We start from the raw sequence: 26,706 nt of genomic DNA, 5'->3' as shown, positions 1-26,706 counted from the left end.
GACTGACCATCAGATGGATGGTGAGACACAGTGTTATTTCATAGTTTTGATGTCTTCACTATTATTCTACAATGTAGAAAATAGTACAAATAAATTAAAACACTGGAATGAGTAGGTGTCCCCAAACTTTTGACTGGTACTGTATACATATTATTTATATAATGAAAATGTATTACATTATATATACATAATAAATCATATTATTATTATAACAAATGTCATCTTTCAGTCACGCATAAAGACTCAACTTTAAACACTTTTTTTCTCACCCATCTACACACAATACCCCATAAACATGTTTTTGTACAGTTTTGCTAATTTATTGAAAATGAAATCCCCAAAATATCTCATTAACATAATTATTCACACCCCTGAGTCAATACTTTGTAGAAGTATGTTTGGCAGCGATTACAGCTGTGAATCTTTCTGGGTAAGTCTCTAGCAGCTTTCCACATGTGGATTGTGCAACATTTGCACATTTTATTTTCAAAATTCTTCAAGCTCTGTGGTTGTTGATCATTGCTAGAAAAAAACATGGATTTTCCCCAAACATAACACTTTGTATTCAGGGCAAAAAGTCAAGGGGTGTGAATACTTTCTGAAGGCACTGTACATGGGCTCCGATACAATACAGAAATTATACGTTTTAGTTTGAAATTATTCGGTGCGATTCGGGTTTATTAGAGGAACGAATCGATGCGGTTCAATATGATATGATGCACTAACATTTGTTGCATAAGCACATTCATTTTTCATTCTAAATTTAAATCTGCTGCTGATGGAGCTCTTGAGCTAGGCCCCTCTGTGCAGTGCTGTGCTGTGTGTGTGTGTGTGTGTGTGTGTGTGTGTGTGTGTCTGTAGCTGTTTTAAAATCAATAATGGCCTCATGGTAACAACCCTAAGCAGTTTCATTCCTGTCCTGCAGCTCAGTTCAGAAGGATGACTGTGTCTTTGATGTGTCTGGGTGGTTTAATACATCATCCACATAATAATTATTAACATGACCATAGTTAAAGAGATATTCAATGTCTGATTGTTTATTGTTACACATCTACCAATCACTGCCCTTCTTTGATGCTTTTGAAAAGCTCTCTGGTCTTTGATGTTGACTCTGTGCTTTAAATTCAATACTTGACAGATGTTGTATGTATGGGGGACAGATAAATGGTTAGTCATTCAAAAATCATGTCAACCCCTATTATTTCACACTGAGTGAGTTCATATAAATTATTATGTGATTTGATATGCCACATTTTTGTCCTGAAATAATTTAGGCTTGCCTAAACAAAGGGGATGAATACTTATGCAAAGACTATATTTTAGTTATCATTTATATTAATCTTGAAAATATATATATAATTCTACTTCTACTTTGAATATTACAGAGTATTTTGTGTGCATGGTTGACCAAAAAATTACAATTAAACCCATTTGAATCCCACTTTGTATGAATACTTTTGCAAGGCACTGTAACTAGAGTGCTGATGTGCACCTTGTGTATTCTATATACTATCCTAACTCACAACAGTAAGTTGAGACCCCAACTGAGTCCCCCACCAAAAATAATAATATAATATATTTGGAAGTTGATCCAAGGGTGTTAAAAGGGGGGACAGAGTTACCCATCCCTGCTCTAGATGCTGTCAATTGCCCAACTTATAGGCATGCCCAATTAAGGCATATATTTTAACAACGTGATGTTGTGCTCCAAAGGAATAACTTGAAATAACATGTAGGTTGATCAAATAATCAAAATAAAAAGATGATTATGTATTAGCCTAGTGGTCATCATGTAAATTAAGTCGCAATGGATAGCCTACTGTTGCATGTGACTGGTTAGAACAGCTCATGAAGTGTCCTAAATATCTGTCGACTAGGTGTGGCTATTATGACTAAAGAGGCTTCATGCGAAGCTTTTATTTTTACCCATAAAAGTAGGAGTAAAATGTCTCTATTCTCAGCACTTATGACCGCTTTGTGGATATGGCCCCTGATCACAGCATTCAGGGTTGTCAAGGCATACTTACCCAACCTCAGAGAGAACTCATAGAACTTCTTTAGTTTCCCGACCAGTGGGACCACAGCAGCCCAGGCTCGCTCCTGTACCTGGTCCTCACTTGGATTCTGTATCGCCTGGATGAGAGTGAATGAGTGAGTGAGAGGATTAAAATGTCAGATGAAACTCCTCAATGGACCCCCTTTACACACAATGAGACGGTTTGAACAACAACAACAAACAAAAAAAAATTTGTAAGAAGAATTCAGAACATTTGCACAGAAAAAAAGTGATCAGTAGCTGAAGACAAACTGGCTCCCCTGTTTCCATGGCAACCATGAACAGTAGCCTGTATCAAGCCATAATTGGCTACTGGTAATGAAAGCCATAGAGTTTGGCATAACATTTCTAAATGTCCTTTGTATTTAATTCAGTGGTATTAAAATGTTGTGCAAAGCGGCGACACAGGGACCCCCATCATATGTTAGCAAAATGTCCATGTCAAGAAAGCTAACCAGCTGCCAGCGGCACTTGCCGCTACAGGTACTCGTGGGAGCTTTTTCAAAGCCTGGCAGATAATCCAATGAGTGTAATTTGCTCAATATTAGAAATTGAGAAATAAAGTTCACATCTTAAAAAATATGAATACTGAAGGTACATAAAATGAAGGTACATTCATAAAAAATGTTTTAAAAGAATATTGCCTACTAACTGCTGTACCTCGGGGCCGCAGACCTCAGGTTGAATACCTCTGCACTAGAATGCTAAAATATTCCAGTATTTTTTCCAGAACATTTGCTAAGATTGAGGAAATTTAACCAAACTCTGGTGTTTATTAACTTAACCCACCTGTCGTATCTCTTCTCCTGCTCCGTTGTAGGACTGCAGGTCATCTAGGATAGCCAGAGCCTCCATCAGTACCTCGTTCACCTGCTCCCATACTGCCCTCTCTGCCTCTGTAGGCTGGGCATCTGAGTAGGTCAGGAAGCAATTCAGAGCAAACATTGAAACTTTTATAGTATGTTGAAGCAAAGTGGCGCAGAGTACCAGTATTCATCTGTGCATCAGTGAGAGCATTGGGCATTTTTTGGTGTGATTCCTTTTTAGTTGTTAATTATCTCTACATGCAAAACAGACAAAAATAGTGCAGGGTAGCACTTAATAATAACATCATGTAATAAAGCATTTATAATGGATTAGTAGATAGTTTATTCATCATTTAGTAATAATTACTCCCAAATTTGTAAAGTTAGTAACCTAGGTATTCACACATTTATAAACAACTTTTTTATAGTGTTTAATGATGATTCCATTTATAAGATGTTTAATATAGGTTCTTATAAACCATTCACTAATCATTAGTTTAGTATTTTTACGTGACCTCATCTAAATTGTGGGCTATTTATGAATACCTTATAAATGTATTGAGTGCCCAGTGTAATTTCTTACAAAACGATGGACATGCCATTTGTAGACATTCCAGCAGTACCTGATGATCCTTAAGGATTTATTTTGAGACCTTAAGGAGCATCAGGTAGTCTCGGAATGTCTACCAATGGCAAGCCCATCTTTTTGTGAGAAATTACACTGGTCATTCAAAACATTTATAAAGAGTTTCTAAAGTATAAATAGCCCACACTAGATGAGGTAATGCAAAGACTTAACTAATGATTAGTAAATGGTTTATAAGGATATTAACATCTTAAAAATTGAGTAATGATTACTAAATAATGAATAAACTATGTACTAATCCATTATACAGTACATTAAGTGGAGATATTATGTCTGTACATTAGAAATAGTGTGTATGATTTCCCACCCAAGCTCGTCCCATCACCCCAACGGGCATGGCTACTCCCTCACCCTACTCCCCGATATCTAAAGAAAGAAAAACAGAGAGCTTTTTCCAAAAATATCAAATAATGGATTTTTTATTAGGGAAAATTTTTATTTTTTCTCAAGCCCATTTTTGCCAGATTCCTTCAATTCAGGTAGCTCTTTCCTTCTCTGTATCCTACCTACGTGGGCCTTCTAAAGATTATTTGATCCATTCTACCATATTTTTTAATCCCGACTCGCTTCTCTGCATTTCTCCCTCTCTCGCCCTGCTAAACCCCATAAACTAACCCTCAGCTAATTCCAAATTCTGACCTAAGCTACAAATTCCAAGATGAGGGGGGAATAGAGAGAGCTGGGAGAGGTTTTTGAAGGCACAATCTGATCCTCCAATCAGATTTCATGCCATGTAGCATTTCCAGACCCTGCTGTGCCTGTGAAGCCCTTAAAAATATTTGATCTAAATTTGATAGGTAAGCCTGATGCTCCTATGCTTTTCGCATCCCAATCCAATAGATTCACCAGATACTCTGTGAGGAAAAAAACTCCAGTTGTTATGGAAATGTGGATAAATAGAACAGACTGGTATTTTAGCCTTACCATGAACTGTTGCCTTAAGAGAACTATGCAAATCAAGGATCTGAATTTAACCGGATGGAAGTCACAAGTAGTCTCCAACATGTTGGACCAGAATTAAGAGGAAAAAGAGGGCCATGGATTTGATACTTTGCTAATAACATGGTTGAGTTTGTACAGGGACGAGCTGAATGCATGGAACGCAATCTTTTAGACAACTTCTAGATAACATCAGGGCTGAGGATATTTTAGGCTTGGGGACAATTTGTAGTTTAGAGTAGTCAATTCAGGAAATAAAATGAAAGTAACAAGTTTGTTTTAATTATCATTTCACCCCAATACACCACCCTACCAGTACTTTTTTCTTTGGAGGAATCAGTGGCGCTATAGATGTGGTGTGTGCATGAATGCGTGTAAATCACTTACTCTCAAAGTCCAGGAAGAAATTCCCTGCATTGTTGTCTATGTCCCTGGTCAACACCTTGATCAGGTTCCCCATTCTGGCAAATCAAGAACCTAAACACAGGGGGGCGGGTAACATTAGACATGCATGACAGGCTCATCCTTATTTAGTACCCTCACCATTCCTGTGGGCATTGCGGGGCATGTACGTCTGTGTGATTGTGTGTCTTTGTGAGACCATATGTCCAGAAAAACGTGCATATTGCATGACGACTTCAAGATTAACATACAACAGAGTCTGCTTGTTTGAGTGTGTAAAATGCGTGTGTGTACGTGCCTGCCTAACCCTCTCTCAGCCACCTGCTCAGTCACGATGGACACATCTGGACGCCACAGAGAGCGTGACAGAAAACAGCTGCAACTTGGGGACAGGAACAGGGGGAGAGGAGTGTGTGCATATGTGTGTGTGTGTGTGTGTGTGTGTGTGTGTGTGTGTGTGTGTCAAGCGTTCGTGCGACACCACATTAACTCTTCCCTCACTGCCAACTGCCACCTACAACAGGGCTTAACCTGACTAATTCATCGTAAGCACAGGGCTATACTACAAATAAGGATTGATGAGTTAGCCAGCTAACTTGCCTAAATATTCTGAAAAAACGTATTATTTTGAAGATGGATAAGCTTGAAATGGGCATGGTTTAATTGATGTAACAAATGAAAAGACATACAGTTGAAGTTTACATACACCTTAGCCAAATACATTTAAACTCAGTTTTCAATTCCTGACATCTAATCCATAAACAATTCCCTGTCTTAGGTCAGTTAGGATCACCACTTTATCTTAAGTATGTGAAATGTCAGAATAATTGTAGAGAGAATGATTTATTTAAGCATTATTTATTTCATCACATTCCAAGTGGGTCAGACATTTACATACACTCAATAACTATTTGGTAGCATTGCCTTTAAAATCTTTAACTTGGGTCAAATGTTTCGAGGTAGCCTTCCACAAGCTTCCCACAATAAGTTGAGTGAATTTTGGCCCATTCCTCCTGACAGCTTGTGTAACTGAGTCAGGTTTGTTGGCCTCCTTGCTCGCACACACTTTTTCAGTTCTACCCACACATTTTCTATAGGATAGAGGTCAGGGTTTTTTGATGGCCACTCACCCCCCGTGCTTCACGGTTGAGATGGTGTTCTTCAGCTTGCAAGCCTCCCCCTTTTTCCTCCAAACATGACCATGGTCATTATGGCCAAACAGTTCTATTTTTGATTCATCAGACCAGAGGACATTTCTACAAAAAGTATGATCTTTGTCCCCATGTACAGATGCAAATCGTAGTCTGGCTTTTTTTATGGCGGTTTTGGAGCAGTGGCTTCTTCCTTGCTGAGCGGCCTTTCAGGTTATGTCGATATAGGACGTGTTTTACTGTGGATATAGATACTTTTGTACCCGTTTCTTCCAGCATCTTCACAAGGTCCTTTGCTGTTGTTCTGGGATTGATTTGCACTTTTCGCACCAAAGTACGTTCATCTCGAGGAGACAGAACGCGTCTCCTTCCTGAGCGGTTTGCGTACTATTGTTTGTCCAGATGAATGTGGTTGTCATGCGTAGATGTAATAGGTGGCAGGGAAGTCAGGCGCAGGAGAGTCAAATGGAGTGTAAAATGGAGTCTTTTAATAAAGTCCACAGAGTATGCTCCATAACACTAAATGTACATAAACATGGGTACAAGGACCCGACGCACACCTATATAACAATCACACTACACTGACAATAAAACAATCTCTGACAAAGACATGAGGGGAAACAGAGGGTTAAATACACAACAGGTAATGAATGGGATTGAAAACAGGTGTATGGGAAGACAAGACAAAACCAATGGAAAATGAAAAAAGGATCAATGATGGCTAGAAGACCGGTGACGTCGAACGCCGAGCACCGCCCGAACAAGGAGAGGCAACGACTTCGGCAGCAGTCGTGACAGTGGTACCTTCAGGCTTCTGTAAATTGTTCCCAAGGATGAACCAGACTTGTGGAAGTCTACAATTGTTTTTCTGAGGTCTTGGCTTATTTCTTTCGATTTCCCCATGATGTCAAGAAAGAGGCACTGAGTTTGAGGGTAGACCTTGAAATACATCCACAGGTACACCTCCAATTGACTCAAATGATGTCAATTAGAAGCTTCTAAAGCCATGACATACTTTTCTGGAATTGTCCAAGCTGTTTAAAAGGCACAGTCAATTTAGTGTATGTAAACTTCTGACCCACTGGAATTGGGTTTTACACATGCAATGCAGCCCAGACAATGCCCTAAAAAAAACTGTGATATTCTAAATAGACAGGATGCAGCTCGTGATTACGGCATGTAATGCTTCTTCGTGCTGTTGACCTCATATCCACATCCATATTGTCATCTACTCATGGAAATTGTTAAAAGGAAAGTTGAGAATATTAAGGTTTTTTAAATGCTGCCCAGACAATAATTCAAACACACAGTATTTTAGATATGTTACAGTAAATCCAAAATGATTGATTTTATACATGTATAGTACCAATCAAAAGTTTGGACACATCTACTCCCATTCAAAGGGTTTTCTTTATTTTTAAAATGTTCTACGTTGTAGAATAATAGTGAAGACATCAAAACTATGACATAACACATATGGAATCATGTAGTAACCAAAAAAGTGTTAAACAAATCAATATATATTTTATATTTCAGATTCTCCAAAGTAGCCACCTTTTGCTTGATGACAGCTTTGCACACTCTTGGCATTCTCTCCACCAGCTTCATGAGGTAGTCACCTGGAATACATTTCAATTAACAGGTGTGCCTTGTTAATAGTTAATTTGTGGAATTTCTTTCCTTCTTAATGCATTTGAGCCAATCAGTTCTGTTGTGAAAAGGTAGGGGGAGTATACAGAAGACAGCCCTATTTGGTAAAAGACCAAGTCCATATTATGACAAGAACTGCTCAAATAAGCAAAGAGAAATGACAGTCCATCATTACTTTAAGACATGAAGGTCAGTCAATCCGGAGAATTTAAAGAACTTTGAAAGTGCAGTCGCAAAAACCATCAAGCACTCTGATGAAACTGGCCATCATGAGGACCGCCACAGGAAAGGAAGACCCGGAGTTACCTCTGCTGCAGAGGATAGGTTCATTAGAGTTACCAGCGTCAGAAATTGCAGCCCTATTAAATGCTTCAGAGTTCAAGCAACAGACACATCTCAACATCAACTGTTCAGTGGAGTCTGCGTGAATCAGGCCTTCATGGTTGAATTGCTGCAAAGAAACCACTACTAAAGGACACCAATAATGAGAAGAGACTTGCTTGGGCCAAGAAACACGAGCAATGAACATTAGACTGGTGGAAATTTTTATAGTCCACATTTGAGAATGTGAGGGTGCTGTGCTGGTGACACTGTCAGTGATTTATTTAGAATTCAAGTCACACTTAACCAGCATGGCTACAGGAAAATGGACAATGACCCAACACACCTCCAGAAGGAGAGTGATGGAGTGCTGCATCAGATGAACTGGCCTCCAAAATCACCCGACCTCAACCCAATTGAGATGGTTTGGGATGAGTTGGACCGCAGAGTGAAGGAAAAGCAGCCAACAAGTGCTCAGCATATGTGGGAACTCCTTCAAGACTGTTGGAAAAGCATTCCAGTTGAAGCTGGTTGAGAGAATGCCAAGAGTGTGTGAAGCTGTCATCAAGTCAAAGAGTGGCTATTTGAAGAACATAAAATATATTTTGATTTGTTTAACACTTTGTTGGTTACTATATGATTCCATATGTGTTATTTCATCGTTTTAATGTCTTCAATGTAGAAATGAGTTTAAAAAAATAGAAAAATCGTTCAATGAGTTGGTTTGTCCAAACTTTTGACTGGTACTGTATATAATCTGGTCTGTCTGTTGGTCTTACAGTATAGCTTGATTTATACTGAACGTGCGTATACTCTATCATATATAGACCTACTAGGCCAGAATGTGTGCAGCTAATCATGGTCTTCAGATCACCACCCTGAACCACTCATTTCTAATAGGACTCCCTGTTTAAATAAAGGTTAGAACCACAATTTGACGAATCAGATGTTACTGCTGGGTTGGAACAAAAACACACAAAACAAAACAGAAGACAGGTGTTGGAGACTCCTGAGGGGTATACTACAAAGCAGAATCAATGAGTTAACTTTGATAAGCAACCAAAATGAACTACAGATGTTCTGGTTCGTTAAGAAAGCTTAACTTTGAAAAGCAACCAAGTTCTGGTTCATTAAGAAAGCTTAACTTTGATAAGCAACCAAAATGAACTACAGATGTTCCGGTTCATTAAGGAAGCTTAACTTTGATAAGCAACCAAAATTAACTACAGGTGTTCTGGTTCGTTAAGAAAGCTTAACTTTGATAAGCAACCAAAATGAACTACAGATGTTCCGGTTCATTAAGAAAGCTTAACTTTGATAAGCAACCAAAATGAACTACAGATGTTCCGGTTCATTAAGGAAGCTTAACTTTGATAAGCAACCAAAATGAACTACAGATGCTCTGGTTCGTTAAGAAAGCTTAACTTTGATAAGCAACCAAAATGAACTACAGATGCTCTGGTTTGTTAAGAAAGCTTAACTTCAATGTGTGTTTGGTTGTTGTATCAATTAGATCATGCCCACTTAAAGCTTACCTTTCAAAAATGTAATTAATAATATTTAGGAACATTTGCTGGCTAACTCCTTGATCCTGCTTTGTAGTTTACCCCTCTAGTCTACTGCATACCCATGTATCTGTGTATCTTTGTAGTTTACCCCTCTAGTCTACTGCATACCCATGTATCTGTGTATCTTTGTAGTTTACCCCTCTAGTCTACTGCATACCCATGTATCTGTGTATCTTTGTAGTTTACCCCTCTAGCCTACTGCATACCCATGTATCTGTGTATCTTTGTAGTTTACCCCTCTAGCCTACTGCATTCCCATGTATCTGTGTATCTTTGTGGTTTACCCCTCTAGTCTACTGCATACCCATGTATCTGTGTATCTTTGTAGTTTACCCCTCTAGTCTACTGCATACCCATGTATCTGTGTATCTTTGTAGTTTACCCCTCTAGTCTACTGCATACCCATGTATCTGTGCCATGGAATAAAAGGGGAACGAGAGAGCACAGAAAAATGCAAAGGGCAGGAGAGGTGTGATCCGCAACTTGGGGGAAACCTGTGTGAACTTGCCACCCATCGCGTGACTGTGCATACATGTCTGAATGAACATACTTTGCACATCTAGTTGAATGCTTTAGTGGGATCCACAATGAAGCATTGTGACATACTAGACAGAATGAACATTTTGTAGAGGTGTACTATTTACGCATTGCAGGTGTAGGCCTATGGACTTGTGTGCTTGAAGTACAACTCAATGCATCATTTCACCAGTTATTCAATTAGGGAGAGGTCTACATACAGTATTGTTTATTCCACCAAGGCATGCTACCACCAACTACTGAATCTGAGCGTTAGCCTCCTTTTTGCAGAGGCAGGCCTGCTATGCAGCCTCTGTGTCTTGAGCTCATGTACACACACACACACACACACACGTACACACACGTACACACACATGTACATGCACACACGTACACACTAGAGGTCGACCGATTATGATTTTTCAACGCCGATACCGATATCCATTATTGGAGTTCCAAAAAAAGCAGATACCAATTAATCGGTCGATTTTTATATATTTGTAATAATGACAATTACAACAATACTGAATGAACAATGAGCACTTTTATTTTAACTTAATATTATACATAAATAAAATACATTTAGTCTCAAATATATAATGAAACATGTTCACTTTGGTTTAAATAATGCAAAAACAGCGTTGGAAAAGACAGTAAAAGTGCAATATGTGCCATGTAAGAAAGCTAACGTTTCAGTTCCTTGCTCAGAACATGAGAACATATGAAAGCTGGTGGTTCCTTTTAACATGAGTCTTCAATATTCCCAGTTAAGAAGTTTTAGGTTGTTGTTATTATTATAGGATTTTTCTCTCTACACCATTTGTATTTCATATACCTTTGACTATTGGATGTTATTATAGGCACTATAGTATTACCAGCCTAATCTCGGGAGTTGATAGGCTTGAAGTCATAAACAGCGCTGTGCTTCAAGCATTGCTAAGAGCTGCTGGCAAAAGCAGGAAAGTGCTGTTTGAATGAATGCTTACGAGCCTGCTGCTACTTACCACCACTCAGTCAGACTGCTCTATCAAATAATAGACTTAATTATAATATAATAAACACACAGAAATATGAGCCTTAGGTCATATGGTCAAATCTGGAAACTATCATTTCAAAAACTAAATGTTTATTCTTTCAGTGAAATAAGGAACCGTTCCGTACTTTATCGAACGGGTGTCAACCCTAAGTCTAAATATTGTTGTTACATTGCACAACCTTCAATGTTATGTCATAATTATGTAAAACTCTGGCAAATTAATTACGGTCTTAGTTAGTAAGAAATTATCTTCACACAGTTCACACAGTTCGCAACAAGCCAGGCGGCCCAAACTGCTGCACATACCCGGACTTTGCTTGCAAAGAACGCAAGAGAAGAGACACAATTTTCCTAGTTAATATTTCCTGATAAATGAATTTGTTTTAACTAAATATGCAGGTTTAAAAATATATACGTGTGTATTGATTTTAAGAAAGGCATTGATGTTCATGGTTATGTACATTGGTGCAACGATTCTGCTTTTTTCGCGAATGCGCTTTGGCGAAGTTGAAGTAGGCTGTGATTCGATGACAAATTAACAGGCACTGCATTGATAATATGCAATGCAAGACAAGCTAGTTAAACTAGTAATATCATCAACCATGTGTAGTTAACTAGTGATTATGTGAAGATTGATTGTTTTCTATAAGATATGTTTAATGCTAGTTAGCAACTTACCTTGGCTCCTTGCAGCCACAAGGTCCTTTTGATGCTTCACTCGCGTAACAGGTGGTCAGCCTGCCAAAAGGTCTCCTCGTGGATTGCAATGTAATCGGCCATAATCGGCATCCAAAAATGCCGTACTGATTGTTATGAAAACTTGAAATCGGCCCTAATTAATCAGTCGACTTCTAGTACACATGCACAAACAAAACATTTTTTTTTTTACCATGGACACTTCTACAAAGGTTTTGTAAAGGATTTATAAAATAGTAAAACGCAACTACAAAGGAGCTACTTTACCTTCATAACCAATTTGAATGCTTGCCAAATATTAAACCTCAGCAACATAAAGCATTCACAAAAGATTATGGAGCAAACATGAAGCAAAGCAAGCATGTAACTAAATTCTTTAGGAAGTGTGTACATTATGTACAGATAATGTCTAATTAATATCTATAAACAACAGAAATCTCTTTAGAAAACTACATCTTATTGACCAAGCACAGTGTTTAGAATTTTAAATCTAGGAGCTCTGAGAAGGTGTAATATTAGGCATTGTTATTGCCTAGGGGTTTAAACTCAGTGATGCACAACAGCAATAGTTGCTTTGACATTCTGACTGCCGATACCACATTTTACAATAAGTATTATGGTAAACACATTAAAGGGCACCCTCCCACTGTTTTAGTACAACGCTGAGGGATGGGGCCTGGGAAATGTAACCACTCTCAAATTCATAGAGAGCTATTGATGCAAGGACTGACCATCCATGGGATACAAATTATAGTGTTATCCTTGTTTTGAGGCTAGACAGTGTTTGTTCACAAACAATGGAGTACAAAATGCTTATATGTTGGATTCTGATGGGTTAGACATTCAAACTATTCTAACTATTTTAAGTTATATTCCATTCTTAATAAAATATAATTATTTAAAAGTCCAAAAATAGATGTACCAATCACCGATTGGCACTGTAAATAGATACATTTCAGAAGAATGAACTTTACTAGAGTCAAGCTGGGATTCAATCCGATCATACGTAGACCATGTGTATTTTAAAGAAAATGTTACGGTTTCTGCAGAGATCGCATTCAAGGAAAATGCTGCAGATATTGGCTCAATTGAAAATGACCTTTAAAGCCACAATGTGTAGAAATGTCTCCGCCATTTCCTGGTTGCTAAAATTCTATCATGTTCGACTAATTTCAGTTTGTGACAAAATCATTGTACAATCTAAATCACTGAGAAATAGCGCACACAGAAGGGATCTACCGCTTGCTGTCAATGAGAATGACAGATCGATAAACACACATTTATTTTTGCATTTGGTCAGGTCGCCCACAAGGCTACATACTGGAACTTTAAAATGTCAAGCATGCTACAGCGTAATTTTGGATTGAACCCTGCCTAAGTGTTACCCTCAATTCAATTTATCATGCTAATTTCTAAAGGAGGGTAAGATGACGGAAAAGACAACTCAAAATATGTTGAAGGCTTCTGGGGACTAGTTCACATTGCTTTAGTCCTGCAGCGTGTTGCAGAGTGTTTAAAGACGGATGTGTCAATTTTATAGTGTGACAAATGTGCTACATCAGACACAAGCCATCCAGGAAGTTACAAAGTATTAGACTGGCATTTCCTCTGTATTTGTGTTTGGCTGTCTCTCTTGTCTTCTCCACTCAATTCTCTTTTTGGCAATGTGTCAGTGTCTATCTTCAGTCTGTCAAACAGACATGCCAAGCTTAACAACACATTGAACAAATTGTAGCCAACTAACAAAGGTAAACGCTACATCTGTTGGTGACATACACCAGAGACAAACTCCAATTTCTCTTTCAGACCAGCAATAGACCATTAGTATAGCAGCAATGTGGTCTAGGAAAATCCAGAAGCTTATTTAACAGATGTGAAATGCAGTGTATGATTGTGATAACATGTTGTTGTATTCATGATGTAATCATCATGCTACATTCATGTTCTCTGCAACTTTATGTAAACAATTATATCACAGGTAAACCTAAAACATACAAGGAAGGAATAAAAACTTCATAACACCATTACCAAAACACTAACATCCATGAAAGACTGCTGGCATACAGGAGAGAGACAAGAGGCCAAACACAAATCAACAATAACAGAGCTAGCTAGTCAGACAAGTATCTTTGCCTTAAGGCTATGTCAAGCAGCACTTAAGTTATGCTGCAGCACATAGGAATGCCACCTTCTGGTCCTGCCCTATGCAGACTAAACCTACACTTATGCTCTCTTATCATTTTGATTTCCATAACACTTCTTAGGCTCAACATTATAGTATTCACACACCAGAGATACAGTTCCCTCTACATACAGTACCTTGAACACGTATACATTCTTCTGCTGCAAGGTAAATGTTAAGGCAGAATCTACAGTTGAAGTAAGAAGTTTACATACACCTTAGCCAAATACATTTAAACTCAGTTTTTCATAATTCCTGACATTTAATCCTAGTAAAAATGCCCTGTTTTAGGTCAGTTAGGATCACCACCTTATTTTAAGAATGTGAAAGTAATAGTAAAGAGAATTATTTATTTCAGCTTTTATTTCTTTCATCACATTCCCAGTGGGTCAGAAGTTTACATACACTCAATTAGTATTTGGTAGCATTGCATTTACATTGTTAACTTGTGTCAAATGTTTTGGGTAGCCTTCCACAAGCTTCCCACAATAAGTTGGGTGAATTTTGACCCATTCCTCCTGACAGAGCTGGTGTAACTGAGTCAGGTTTGTAGGCCTCCTTGCTCGCACACGCTTTTTCAGTTCTGCCCACAAATGTTCTATAGGATTGAGGTCAGGACTTTGTGATGGCCACTCCAATACCTTGACTTTGTTGTCATTAAGCCATTTTGCTAAAACTTTGGAAGTATGCTTGGGGTCATTGTCCATTTGGAAGACCCATTTGCGACCAAGCTTTAACTTCCTGACTGATGTCTTGAGATGTTGCTTCAATATATCCACATAATTTCCCTACCTCATGATGCCATCTATTTGTGAAGTGCACCAGTCCCTCCTGCAGCAGAGCACCCCCACAACATGATGCTGCCACCCCAGTGCTTCACAGTTAGGATGGTGTTCTTCAGCTTGCAAGCGACCCCCTTTTTCCTCCAAACATAACAATGGTCATTATGCCAAACAGTTCTATTTTTGTTTCATCAGACCAGAGGACATTTCTACAAAAAGTACAATCTTTGTCCCCATGTGCAGTTGCAAATCTGCACATTATCTGGCTTTTTTATGGCGGTTTTGGAGCAGCGGCTTCTTCCTTGCTGAGCGGCCTTTCAGATTATGTCAATAAAGGACTCATTTTACTGTGGATATAGATACTTTTGTACCTGTTTCCTCCAGCATCTTCAAAAGGTCCTTTGCTGTTGTTCTGGGATTGATTTGCACTTTTCGCACCAAAGTACGTTCATCTCTAGGAAACAGAAGGTGTCTCCTTCAGCGGTATGATGGCTGCGTGGTCCCATGGTGTTTATACTTGCGTACTATTGTTTGTACAGATGAACGTGGTGCCTTCAGGCATTTGGAAATTGCTCCCAAGGATGAACCAGACTTGTGGAGGTCTACAATTGTTTTTCTGAGGTCTTGGCTGATTTCTTTCGATTTTCCTATGATGTCAAGCAAAGAGGCACTGAGTTTGAAGGTAGGCCTTGAAATACATCCACAGGTACAACTCCAATTGACTCAAATGATGTCAATTAGCCTCTCAGAAGTTTCTAAAGCCATGACATCCTTTTCTGCAATTTTCTAAGCTGTTTGAAAGCACAGTCAACTTAGTGAATGTAAACTTCATGCACAAAGTAGATATCCTAATCGACTTGCCAAAACTATAGTTTGTTAACAAGAAATTTGTGGAGTGGTTGAAAAATTAGTTTTAATGACTACAACCTAAGTGTATGTAAACTTCCGACTTCAACTGTATTTCCTGCTATTCAATGGCCATTTAATTTAATGATACCGAATATTTTGAGTAGAATATAACTTATAAACGCCTCAGAATAACCCAATAATGTAATTTTTAACCCCAAAAAATATTGGTCGACCGAGAGCTGTCTATTCTTTCCACCAATCGATTGGTTGACATTTCTTAATTAGATTGTGCTCAGACATGCTGTGCTGTGTTGAAAAAATGACAGCGAGTGATTGTGTGACTAGCACCCGTTGTCTCTCTGTCCTCCCTGCTGCTGCGACAACTACAGAACTTCATCAGTGTTTATCGTGCTGTCCATGTTGCTGAAGCTACAACATAATTACAGCAATTTCTGACTGAGAAGTCCTGATACCGAAACTGATTCCCTATTCCTCAACTCTTGCTGTCTTTACATGACACATGTATGCATCGCATGTAGGTGACCAATAGGGCCTGAACTATAGCATATCATAGTCACATCAATATATTGGTTATAACAAACTCCAAACACATGTGACAGCAAAATGGATGCAGAGGACGTGGCAAATAAACTCTAAACAGGGGTATGTTTACTGGTTGCTCGCGAGGTAAAGGGGAAGTCAGATGTGTGGAATAAATTTGACTAGTTGTGGAAAATACTGGAGATCAAGAAAAAGAAGGTAAGGAGAAAGTACTGCGTGCATAATATGTGGGTCGAACATGTGCTGTTAGATTACAATATAATTTTTCTGACCATTTGGAACAATGTAAACAACACTAAATACATGACAAGCGTACCAGAGAGTCTGTCGTAATGTTTTTTTTGTAAAGCCGTTATTACAGCGAAGACTAAAAACAGTCACATTCATTTGTGAATGCAATTTCCAAAATGGAACGGTGTATTTTTTGTTTATGCTAATTCGCCAAGGGTCGCTTTATTTTAAAACTAAAACTAAAATGCTTGATTGCATTTCAAATCATGAATGACTCGTCTGCTGTGTGATGACATGAACAAATTAATGACTGACTGATACAGTAACCTATATAATTTTGAAATATAGGCCTAAGTGAGTCACGGTTTTAAGACTAAACAGGATGCACTCTTTGGCCTGCAGCTCGGTGGTGGTTACACAAAGCTGCTATACTAAGCATACTAATAATAACGATACGGAGATCAAGAAAAAGGAGGGTTATTTTTATTATAAATATTACTTTTCTGACAATTTGGAAGAGTGTAAACAACACTAAATAAATGATACCAGAGAGGCTGTTCTAACGAACAAAAAGTGTAAAGCCTTTATTACAGCTTAGCAAACATTAAAAACAGACACATTTGTGAAATTGTTTAACCGACATGTGGTTGTGTGAAGCTTGGTGTGAAGCTTGGTGTGAAGCTTGGTGTGAAGCTTGGTGCTCACTGAAACAGTAGGCTACTAAAAAAACACAAGCAGAAACAGGATCTGTCTTATTTCTGTAGATATATATGGATGATTTATGAAGCCAGCGACATTTAACAGTTAGGTTATTGATTACAGACCTAATTAAGTTGGAGTTTCCTCTCTCACTTTTCTTAGACAATAAGGCAGGGGCTGTTTTCTCGTCTCCTAACTCCGCTTCTCCCTCTACCGCATTGTTCTCAACACCAATATGCTGGTTAACTTTGCTATTATGGTCTAGGAAAAGGCACAATTCAACAGCGCACTGATGTTTCAGAACCTCAGACAATGACCGCTATCCAATGCAGGAGAAAGTGCATTCGTTATAAAATAATAAAATGTTTATTAGTATTGCACCATTGTTCTTACATAATAAAACAATATACCATTTCAGTAGCACATGTCTTAGTGATGGACCGTGCCATCCTCCACAATGGATTAGTCCACACAGACAGGAACCTATCAGACTGGTGTCTTGTACACCATTCAATTATTTAATTGTTTTGCTACTGCTCGACTAAAGAAATCTGTCAACATACTATCGACCAAACAATCAACCAGTCAACTAAATGGAGACGGCCCTATTTAAAATGTCAGTCTTTACATCTATGAATTTGAAAGTGGTTAGATTTCTCTAGCCCTGTGACAGGGCTGCCGTTGGGCTGATACATCTAGAATACCATGATGTGTAAACATTCTGCCAGAGCAGATGTAGAAGCATGAACAAGCTCCATCACTATGTTACAACTCATAATCATTCCAATATTAGGAACTTCATCACTATGTTACTACTCATAATCATTCCAATATTAGGAACTTCATCACTATGTTACAACTCATAATCATTCCAATATTAGGAACTTCATTACTATGTTACTACTCATAATCATTCCAATATTAGGAACTTCATCACTATGTTACTACTCATAATCATTCCAATATTAGGAACTTCATCACTATGTTACTACTCATAATCATTCCAATATTAGGAACTTCATCACTATGTTACTACTCATAATCATTCCTATATTAGGAACTTCATCACTATGTTACTACTCATAATCATTAAAATATTAGGAACTTCATTACTATGTTACTACTCATAATCATTCCAAGTTGAACTGGACTGACCACTTGCTCAGATTCTCTGCACCTTGGCACACATGCACCCACTCATGCACACAACCACACAGATGTACACACACACATCACAACTGCTGCTCTTAATAAACTGCTGAATTTAAACATTTGTCCCCCATCCCCACCCTTCCCCAATATACGTGTAAATATTGGACTATAAATTGGGCCTTCCTGTATTATACTGATGCTAAAATGTTTATTCTATTCCACTGAGCCATTTACTTTATGTTCGTATTCTTATATTTTATTATTTATTATTGTTGTTGCATTGTCTAGAAGGAACCTGCAAGTAAGCATTTCGTTGGACAATGTATACCATGTGTATCCTGTACATACGACTAATAAAACTTGAACTTAATTTAGCAAAAGGTTTACTCTAAAACATGACTTCTTACTTAGAGAAATCAATATCAATAACAGTTAAATCTCCCAAGAAGACTTCCACTATTGGCTGGCTGTTCCAAATGTGGACAGACCTGAAAGGATGGCTCAAACTGAGAAGAGCCAATAGCGGCAGTCTTGGTTGATTTGAAGGAAGTCACCTTGCTGTGGATCTCATGTAGCTAAGTAATAACTCTAACCACAAAGTGGTCCCACTTTGAAATGGAATTACAGTCTAGTATACTACATACACCAATATAGTACTTATAACTGCAATACCTGTTTGCAGCATGCACAATTTCAAGGGTTTGCAAATAAACAGACAATAGCTGAACATGAGGTGTTTACTCTACCCACTAGTAACTGACACCACAGCAAAGAGATTGAGAGGTTCATCTCATTACAAAGGATTTATACCAAAAGATAGCATTGCATTAGAGTCAGACATCAACTCCCACACTGAAGCTTTCAGTAAGTTCTCTGGACAGGTTTTTAACTCAAATATAGTATGATCTGTGAAGTACAAGGCAATACACAACTCCAGCAAGCAGAAGTAACAGACAAAGATCATTCTTAGTATGATAAGCCTTTAAAGCTGCAATATGTAACTTTTTGGGCTGTCCGACCATATTCACATAGAAATATAAGTGTTAGATCTGTCATTCCCATCGAAAGCAAGTCTAAGAAGCGGTAGATTTGTTCTATGTGCGTTATTTCTATACTTCCCGTTCTTAAGTTTCGTTTTTGCGTCTTGTACTTTCAGTTTTGTACACCAGTTTCAAACAGCTGAAAAAAAACTATATTTTTGGTTCTGGAAAATATATTTCGCCGCTGTTTAGATAGTACAATGACTCTCTACACTATACTTTCTTGTCTTGTCACATAAACCGAATTTAGGCTAATTATTCGAATTTTAAGAACCAGGAAATGGAGGAGCGATATCTGCATAGCGCATCTCAAGTCCTTTAATTTCCATGCAGAATCATCAACCTTGTTCTTACAAGATGAAATGCATGTCAAAGCACAGGTGACAGTGTCCTTTCTGTGTCATCACTATTGCTTCCTAAAATCTTCTAAACGTCCTTCTGCATATATTGTAGTATCATACAAGTGAATGCCTATAAGACCTATTCTCTCTGCATATATTGTAGTATCATTCAAGTGAATGCCGATAAGACCGCTTCTCTCCTGCTGACTACCTTCTTTCTCTCCTGGGAAATGTTATCAAGGCTGAATAACTGTAGTCTACTTGTAACCTTCAATAAAAAAAATCTATTGTAATGTATCGTTACACAAAATTACATTGTTGCACAAAATAACACATCTCAAACTATAAGTAACAATGCATAAGATCGACAAAGCAAATGAGAGAATTTGGCGAATTAAATGCGTGTTTTGAATAAACAAAATGAGGAAGTGGTATAATTACTTTGAAAAGCTGCCTTCACATTGAGGAAGTATGAGAATAGTTTTGCTTTTTTCCTTTCAATTTGTAGACTGGCTCTATTCTCACAACAGCAACTATAACCATTTTGCTAATTATTTGACATAAGCATGATCATTCTTTGAGATGAGAATTTAAATCAACCAATTGCTTTCTCTTAGGCTATGCAATTTTCAGCCGTCGAGTTCATATCTGAGTTTGCTTTATCAGTTTATAACAATTTGAAGGATATAGGCCTAGGCTATCACTCAGGCGCCCAACTTAATTTGTTTACAGGCAAAAGTGTTTCAACATGCTACAACCAAAACATTAACACATTTTTTTAGTCATGATACCTGTTGCTAATGCCTGAAATTATGCTGCGCGTTTGTAGTAACCCTACATAGATTAATTGAAGACACTTTAGTACCTTCAAAGTGAAAGCACAACAGTAGATTACAGTCCAGATAAACACATACCTTCAAGATCGAGAAAATATAGGTCTACACCTGGAATCGATAAGGAAATCTTCGTATTAACACGTAGAACTCAAAACAACCAGGTACGCAGTCCCGTGTGCCTCCTTTTGCATGACAGGCCAACTCGGAAAAATGATGGTTGTCAATTGCACAGGTTCCTTCTAGTACTGCGGACTATTTGTATGACGTCACCAGCCATCACCGAGAGGGCTGAACCGAGGTAAAGTAGGTTTTATATCAGACATTCAACAGACATTTGACGTTAAATCTCTTGCTCACAATCACTTTTGCATTGTCATAGAAACATCAAAACAAGTGCTAATTATTTAAAAAATGGCTGGCCTACTTTTACAACCTTTGATTTGCATAAAAAGTTGTGTTGATTTGATAGAAATAATCAAATCATATAAAAATTCAGGTTGCCAGGTGCCTTATCATACCGTGGGGTCAGCCAATCAAAGGCAGTCATCTTGGGTTGCAGATCCCCAATTCCTGTCGCCCCCTCTCAGCCTTCGTCAAGCAGTTGCCGAGAGAGCATCAAGCTCCTACACCTCTTCCCTGCCCAACACAACTAGACTCATATCTTGACATTGAGGGATGGTGTGTAAAGTAAGTAGAGGGAGGGACATTGTAGTTGTGTATATTACTGCTGTTTGGTCAGTAGTAGTAGAGGGAGGGACATTGTGGTTTTGTATATTACTACTGGTTATTCAGTACAATATTAGCTTTTAGTTCTGTACAGTTCTTTGCCATTTGTTTCTCCTCTATTCGGTAAGGTTCTATTTCTGTGCATTCTTGCGTGTTAATTTGGTATGTGAATATTTATTGTCTCTATTTTTTCCTGTTAAAGGACCACTACCATTCTACTTTCCATTTCTGCTTGTGTATGTCAATAAAGTATCCCTGTGTGTAACTCTGAGGTTGAATCATTCCCCATATCCTCTGACCGGGGACAGTGCTAGCGGGTAACAGACCAGCAAAATACAGAGAATGGTGTATATTACTGAGCACAGCGGTGTGCAATTATTGATGTACATCATTACATAATGTGTAGGTCCCCTTGTATGTCCAGTGCCCTGACCACTGTTTTGTTTCGATGTACTTATGGAGACAACACTGTTCCTTCCAAAACAACACCACAACCCTGATGACCTCCACCTGTCTGCCACAGAACAAGCTGAAGAAGTCAAGATTCATTTGGATAAGTAGTAAATGCTGTATCCCACATGCCACAAGTTGCACTGTGCCAGGGTGTCTATAGACCAGGGTATCTATGATGGGATATGGTTTGTTAGGTTGATGTGAGGACTGTTAATGATGTTTGTTGTACTAATGATTCTGATGTGCTGCTTGAAACATGACATCTGTTAATATCAAGCAAAGGAAACCCATGCCTGAATTATGGTCCAAATGCAAACCCTCAGTCCAGCTACAGTACATACAGTGCCTTGCGAAAGTATTCGGCCCCCTTGAACTTTGCGACCTTTTGCCACATTTCAGGCTTCAAACATAAAGATATAAAACTGTATTTTTTTGTGAAGAATCAACAACAAGTGGGACACAATCATGAAGTGGAACGACATTTATTGCATATTTCAAACTTTTTTAACAAATCAAAAACTGAAAAATTGGGCGTGCAAAATTATTCAGCCCCCTTAAGTTAATACTTTGTAGCGCCACCTTTTGCTGCGATTACAGCTGTACGTCGCTTGGGGTATGTCTCTATCAGTTTTGCACATCGAGAGACGGACATTTTTTCCCATTCCTCCTTGCAAAACAGCTCGAGCTCAGTGAGGTTGGATGGAGAGCATTTGTGAACAGCAGTTTTCAGTTCTTTCCACAGATTATCGATTGGATTCAGGTCTGGATTTTGACTTGGCCATTCTAACACCTGGATATGTTTATTTTTTAACCATTCCATTGTAGATTTTGCTTTATGTTTTGGATCATTGTCTTGTTGGAAGACAAATCTCCGTCCCAGTCTCAGGTCTTTTGCAGACTCCATCAGGTTTTCTTCCAGAATGGTCCTGTATTTGGCTCCATCCATCTTCCCATCAATTTTAACCATCTTCGCTGTCCCTGCTGAAGAAAAGCAGGCCCAAACCATGATGCTGCCACCACCATGTTTGACAGTGGGGATGGTGTGTTCAGCTGTGTTGCTTTTACGCCAAACATAACGTTTTGCATTGTTGCCAAAAAGTTCAATTTTGGTTTCATCTGACCAGAGCACCTTCTTCCACATGTTTGGTGTGTCAGAGATCCTCACTGAACTTCTGGAGAGAGTTTGCTGCACTGAAAGTAAAGGGGCCGAATAATTTTGCACGCCCAATTTTTCAGTTTTTGATTTGTTAAAAAAGTTTGAAATATCCAATAAATGTCGTTCCACTTCATGATTGTGTCCCACTTGTTGTTGATTCTTCACAAAAAAATACAGTTTTATATCTTTATGTTTGAAGCCTGAAATGTGGCAAAAGGTCGCAAAGTTCAAGGGGGCCGAATACCTTCGCAAGGAACTGTATATATACGGTAAGTACTGGGTATGTCATGGTTGCATCCACACTGGTAGGAGGAAAAGTGTCCCCTGTCCCCGCTCCGTCTGTCATGGCCCGGTATGTTTCTACTCGCCTGTCAGCAGGGGCCCATTTCATAATGGAGTATTTGTGGGACTTTAAAGTTTATGAATTGATGTTCTCATATGAATGGCATGTCATTTCTGCTATATGAATAGCTGTTCTTGGAAGATGTTAACTACTATATGAATCTGTTACTTTGAGGTTCTGGTCCTGTGAAACAAATAGTCAATTTCTCTCTGTGGACTAAGGAAGAAGAGACATTGCCCTACCCTATAACTCCCTAGACTCTAAGGGCACGGGGCTGGATTTCTACTAAGCTAACATATATAAATATTTTATGTTGGTCATACCAAGGATATTTTAGCCATTAGATTTATAATTGTAGGATCCCTGTAGGTATAAAATGAATATAAAAAATATATAACAAAAATATTTTTACATGTATTTGATGAAATTTACTGCTATTATCCTTTCGAAACACTTTGAATAACAGATTCATACATGGAAAACCAGATAGTCAAAAAATAAATCAGAAGGACGTTTGTTTTGAAGTGTCTGTCCTATCTATGTGGTAGATCTACATCTCTTGTGTTTGTTAGAGTCTCATCTTTCGATAGAGTGGTCATAATAGTTTGTAGCCCAAACTGTTCGGCGTACAGACGTTTTCTTGAGAAGACCGAATTTCGTAATGTCTCCTGGACTTTCAAACACCTCCTCAGCTCTGCCACTTTTCACCGCAGATGCGGAAGGCCGATATCGGCAGATGCTGAGGATTAAGACTTGGCCCATAGCTTAAACGGACAGATTTTGATGGGGATTGTATTAATATGCTAAATAGATTTTCGCACAGGTGCATGCATTGACTCCACATTTTAAAATGATGTGTGCATGTGTTGGAGTGTCAGTGTCAGTATGTGTGAGTGTATGGGTAGAGTCCAGTGTGTGCACACAGTCAAAAAATAGTAAAAGGGTCTTTGCAGATAGTCCTGGTAGCTATTTGGTTAACTATTTAGCAGTCTTATGGCTTAGGGGTAGAAGCTGTTCAGGAGCCTTTTGGTCCCAGACTTGAATGGCTGGAGTCTGACAATTTTTAGGGCCTTCCTCTGACACCTCCTGGCATAGAGGTCCTGGATGGCAGGGAGTTCGACCCCAGTGATGTACTGGGACGTATGCACTACCCTTGCGGACGGATGCAGAGCAGTTGCCATACCAAGCTGTGATGCAGCCTGTCCAGACATTCTCCATGGTGTTGCTGTTGAACATTTTATGGATCTGAGGGCCCATGCCAAATCTTTTCAGCTTCCTGAGGCGGAAGAGGCGTTGTCGTGCCCTGTTCGTGACTGTGTTGGTGTGCTTGGACCATGATAGGTCCTTAGCGATGTGAAGACATGGAACTTAAAGCTCTTTACCCACTCCTGTACAGCCCAGTCGATGTGAATGGGGGCGTGTTTGGCCAGGATCCTTTACTGGGATTCATGGACATTAGCTGCAGCCACCTCGTCCAGTCAGCCACCTCGTCCAGTCAGCCACCTCGTCCAGTCAGCCACCTCTTCCAGTTCATCTTGAGTTAGTGATTTATTGAAAAATACATTTTGAAAAGGTTTGAGAAACTGCCCTGTCGTTGGATTATAAAATGAATTGTTGACATTCAACATTCATTAATTGGAGAGGGATGACATTCCTCAGCTGTATACCTAAACTAATGTGGACTGTGATACACATTGTCAAAAGGCACATGGGTGTCCTCTTCCTTTTCCACAAATCTTTAAAAATGAGCTATGTGAGTGTATTGCCTAATGCAGATTTAATGCGACATACTGTTTAAGCAATTGAGATTCAGTAGATACTGTTGGAAAATGGTTTACAGAACTAAAGCTAACTCAACATTTTTTAAGAAAGAGACAAAGTTTTTCAATATAATAAGAGGGTGAAGCCATGAAGATAGGATTAATCATGAAATGTTCTCTGCATTCTGTTATCCTCTTTTTGATCTCAGTCCTTCCTGTTTCTCCAATTAAAGTATCTGTCTCGTCTTTGAACTTCTTTCCCAGATGTTTTTAGAATATTTTGCACTTGTTTTGATGTTTCTATCACAATCAATGCAAAAGTTATTGCGAACAAGAGATTTAAATGCATTTTTATATGATTTCCTTATTTCTATCAAATCAACACATACATTTTTATGCAAATCAAAGGTTGTATCTGGTGTAATTCTCCTGTCTTATCTGGTGTCCTGTGTGAATTTAAGTATGCTCTCCCTCTCGAAGGACCTGAGCCCTAGGACTAGGCCTCAGGCCTGATGACTCCTGGTTGTTCCCAGTCCACCTGGCCGTGCTGCTGCTCCAGTTCCTGTTCACCAGACGTGCTACCTGGTCCCGGACCTGCTGTTTTCGACTCTCCTTCTCTCTCCCTCGTCTCTACCACACCTGCTGTCTCGACCTCTGAGTGCTCGGCTATGAAAATCCAACTGACATTTACTCCTAAGGTTGTAACCTCTACAACCACTGATTATTATTTGACCCAGCTGGTCATCTATGAATGTTTGAACGTCTTGAAGAACAATCTGGCCATGTTCTGTTATAATCTCCACCTGGCACAGCCAGAAGAGGACTGGCCACCCCTCAGAGCCAGGTTCCTCTTTGAGTTTCTTCCTAGGTTCCTGCCTTTCTAGGGAGTTTTTCCTAGACACCGTGCTTCTACATCTGAATTTCTTGAGGTTTTAGGCTGAGTTACTGTATAAGCACTTGACATCTGCTGATGTAAAAAGGGCTTTATAAATACATTTGATTTGATTTATAAAAGTAGGCCAGACATTTTTAGAATAATTAGCACTTGTTTTGATGTTCCTATGACAATCAATGCAAAAGTGATTGCGAACAAGAGATTTAAAGGTGAATGTCTGATATAAAACCTACTTTACCTCGGTGAGGAGGTATTGGGAAGGAATTGATTTTGCAAGTAGGAAGTGACACTTTTGTGACAGCAGCAATCTGAACGCAGATGCTGTGTGCAATTGTATTCAACGTGTGATGGCTTTTGACATTGATACACTGTAGGCCAAGCCCATCTTTCGGCTACTAAGTAATAGAGCACTGCTTGAGAAGGTGTACATGGATATTCTTAATTCTGGAGACACTTAAGCACAGATTGCTCAGTATTGAATGAAAATTAACCAGGCCCAGGGGCGTGGGAGCGACTCTGACATTGGGGCAGGACACATTTTGCGACTGTAGTCTGGGGTTATGCCCCCATTTTAAATACAAACTCGTGTTAAATGCTCATTTCTAGTAACTTTGAGAAAAGGATTCAGACAAATCTTAACTTGCAAATGTACAAGGATAAGGGGGGCCTTGCAGCGGGGAACTTACTCTGGTACAGTCCAATCATTCTTGGGGGCCATGGCCATTCATACTGTACTGAATACTGGTGTGACTGTATTGTGGATATGTTCAATTAAACTACCATTTTGTACTTTTTCTCTGCTACTGTATGAATAATTTCCCAGTATTTTTCTCACTTCCCCTATTTCAGGTTGTTACTACTGCTGCTCTACACACGGTATGGTTTGAAACTTAGCAAAATATTTTCAATGTAT

General features: G+C 38.8%; 1 protein-coding gene across 1 annotated transcript in view; it reads right to left on the bottom strand.

Moving 5' to 3' along the window:
- Positions 1-20,707, bottom strand: part of fam49ba (family with sequence similarity 49 member Ba) — a 52,827-nt gene extending 32,120 nt beyond the window's left edge. The window contains exons 1-4 of the mRNA XM_021612588.2: positions 20,539-20,707; positions 4,835-4,924; positions 2,846-2,967; positions 2,028-2,133 (exon numbers count right to left, since the gene is read on the bottom strand). Of these exons, the coding sequence (XP_021468263.1) occupies positions 2,028-2,133; positions 2,846-2,967; positions 4,835-4,907 (301 nt within the window). The 5' untranslated portion in view covers positions 4,908-4,924; positions 20,539-20,707. The remainder of the gene's footprint in view (positions 1-2,027; positions 2,134-2,845; positions 2,968-4,834; positions 4,925-20,538) is intronic.
- Positions 20,708-26,706: the final 5,999 nt, after the last annotated feature.

This window comes from Oncorhynchus mykiss, chromosome 8, assembly GCF_013265735.2.
Source record: "Oncorhynchus mykiss isolate Arlee chromosome 8, USDA_OmykA_1.1, whole genome shotgun sequence".
Lineage (NCBI taxonomy): Eukaryota > Metazoa > Chordata > Actinopteri > Salmoniformes > Salmonidae > Oncorhynchus > Oncorhynchus mykiss.
This window is presented reverse-complemented; position numbering and strand designations above follow the sequence as displayed.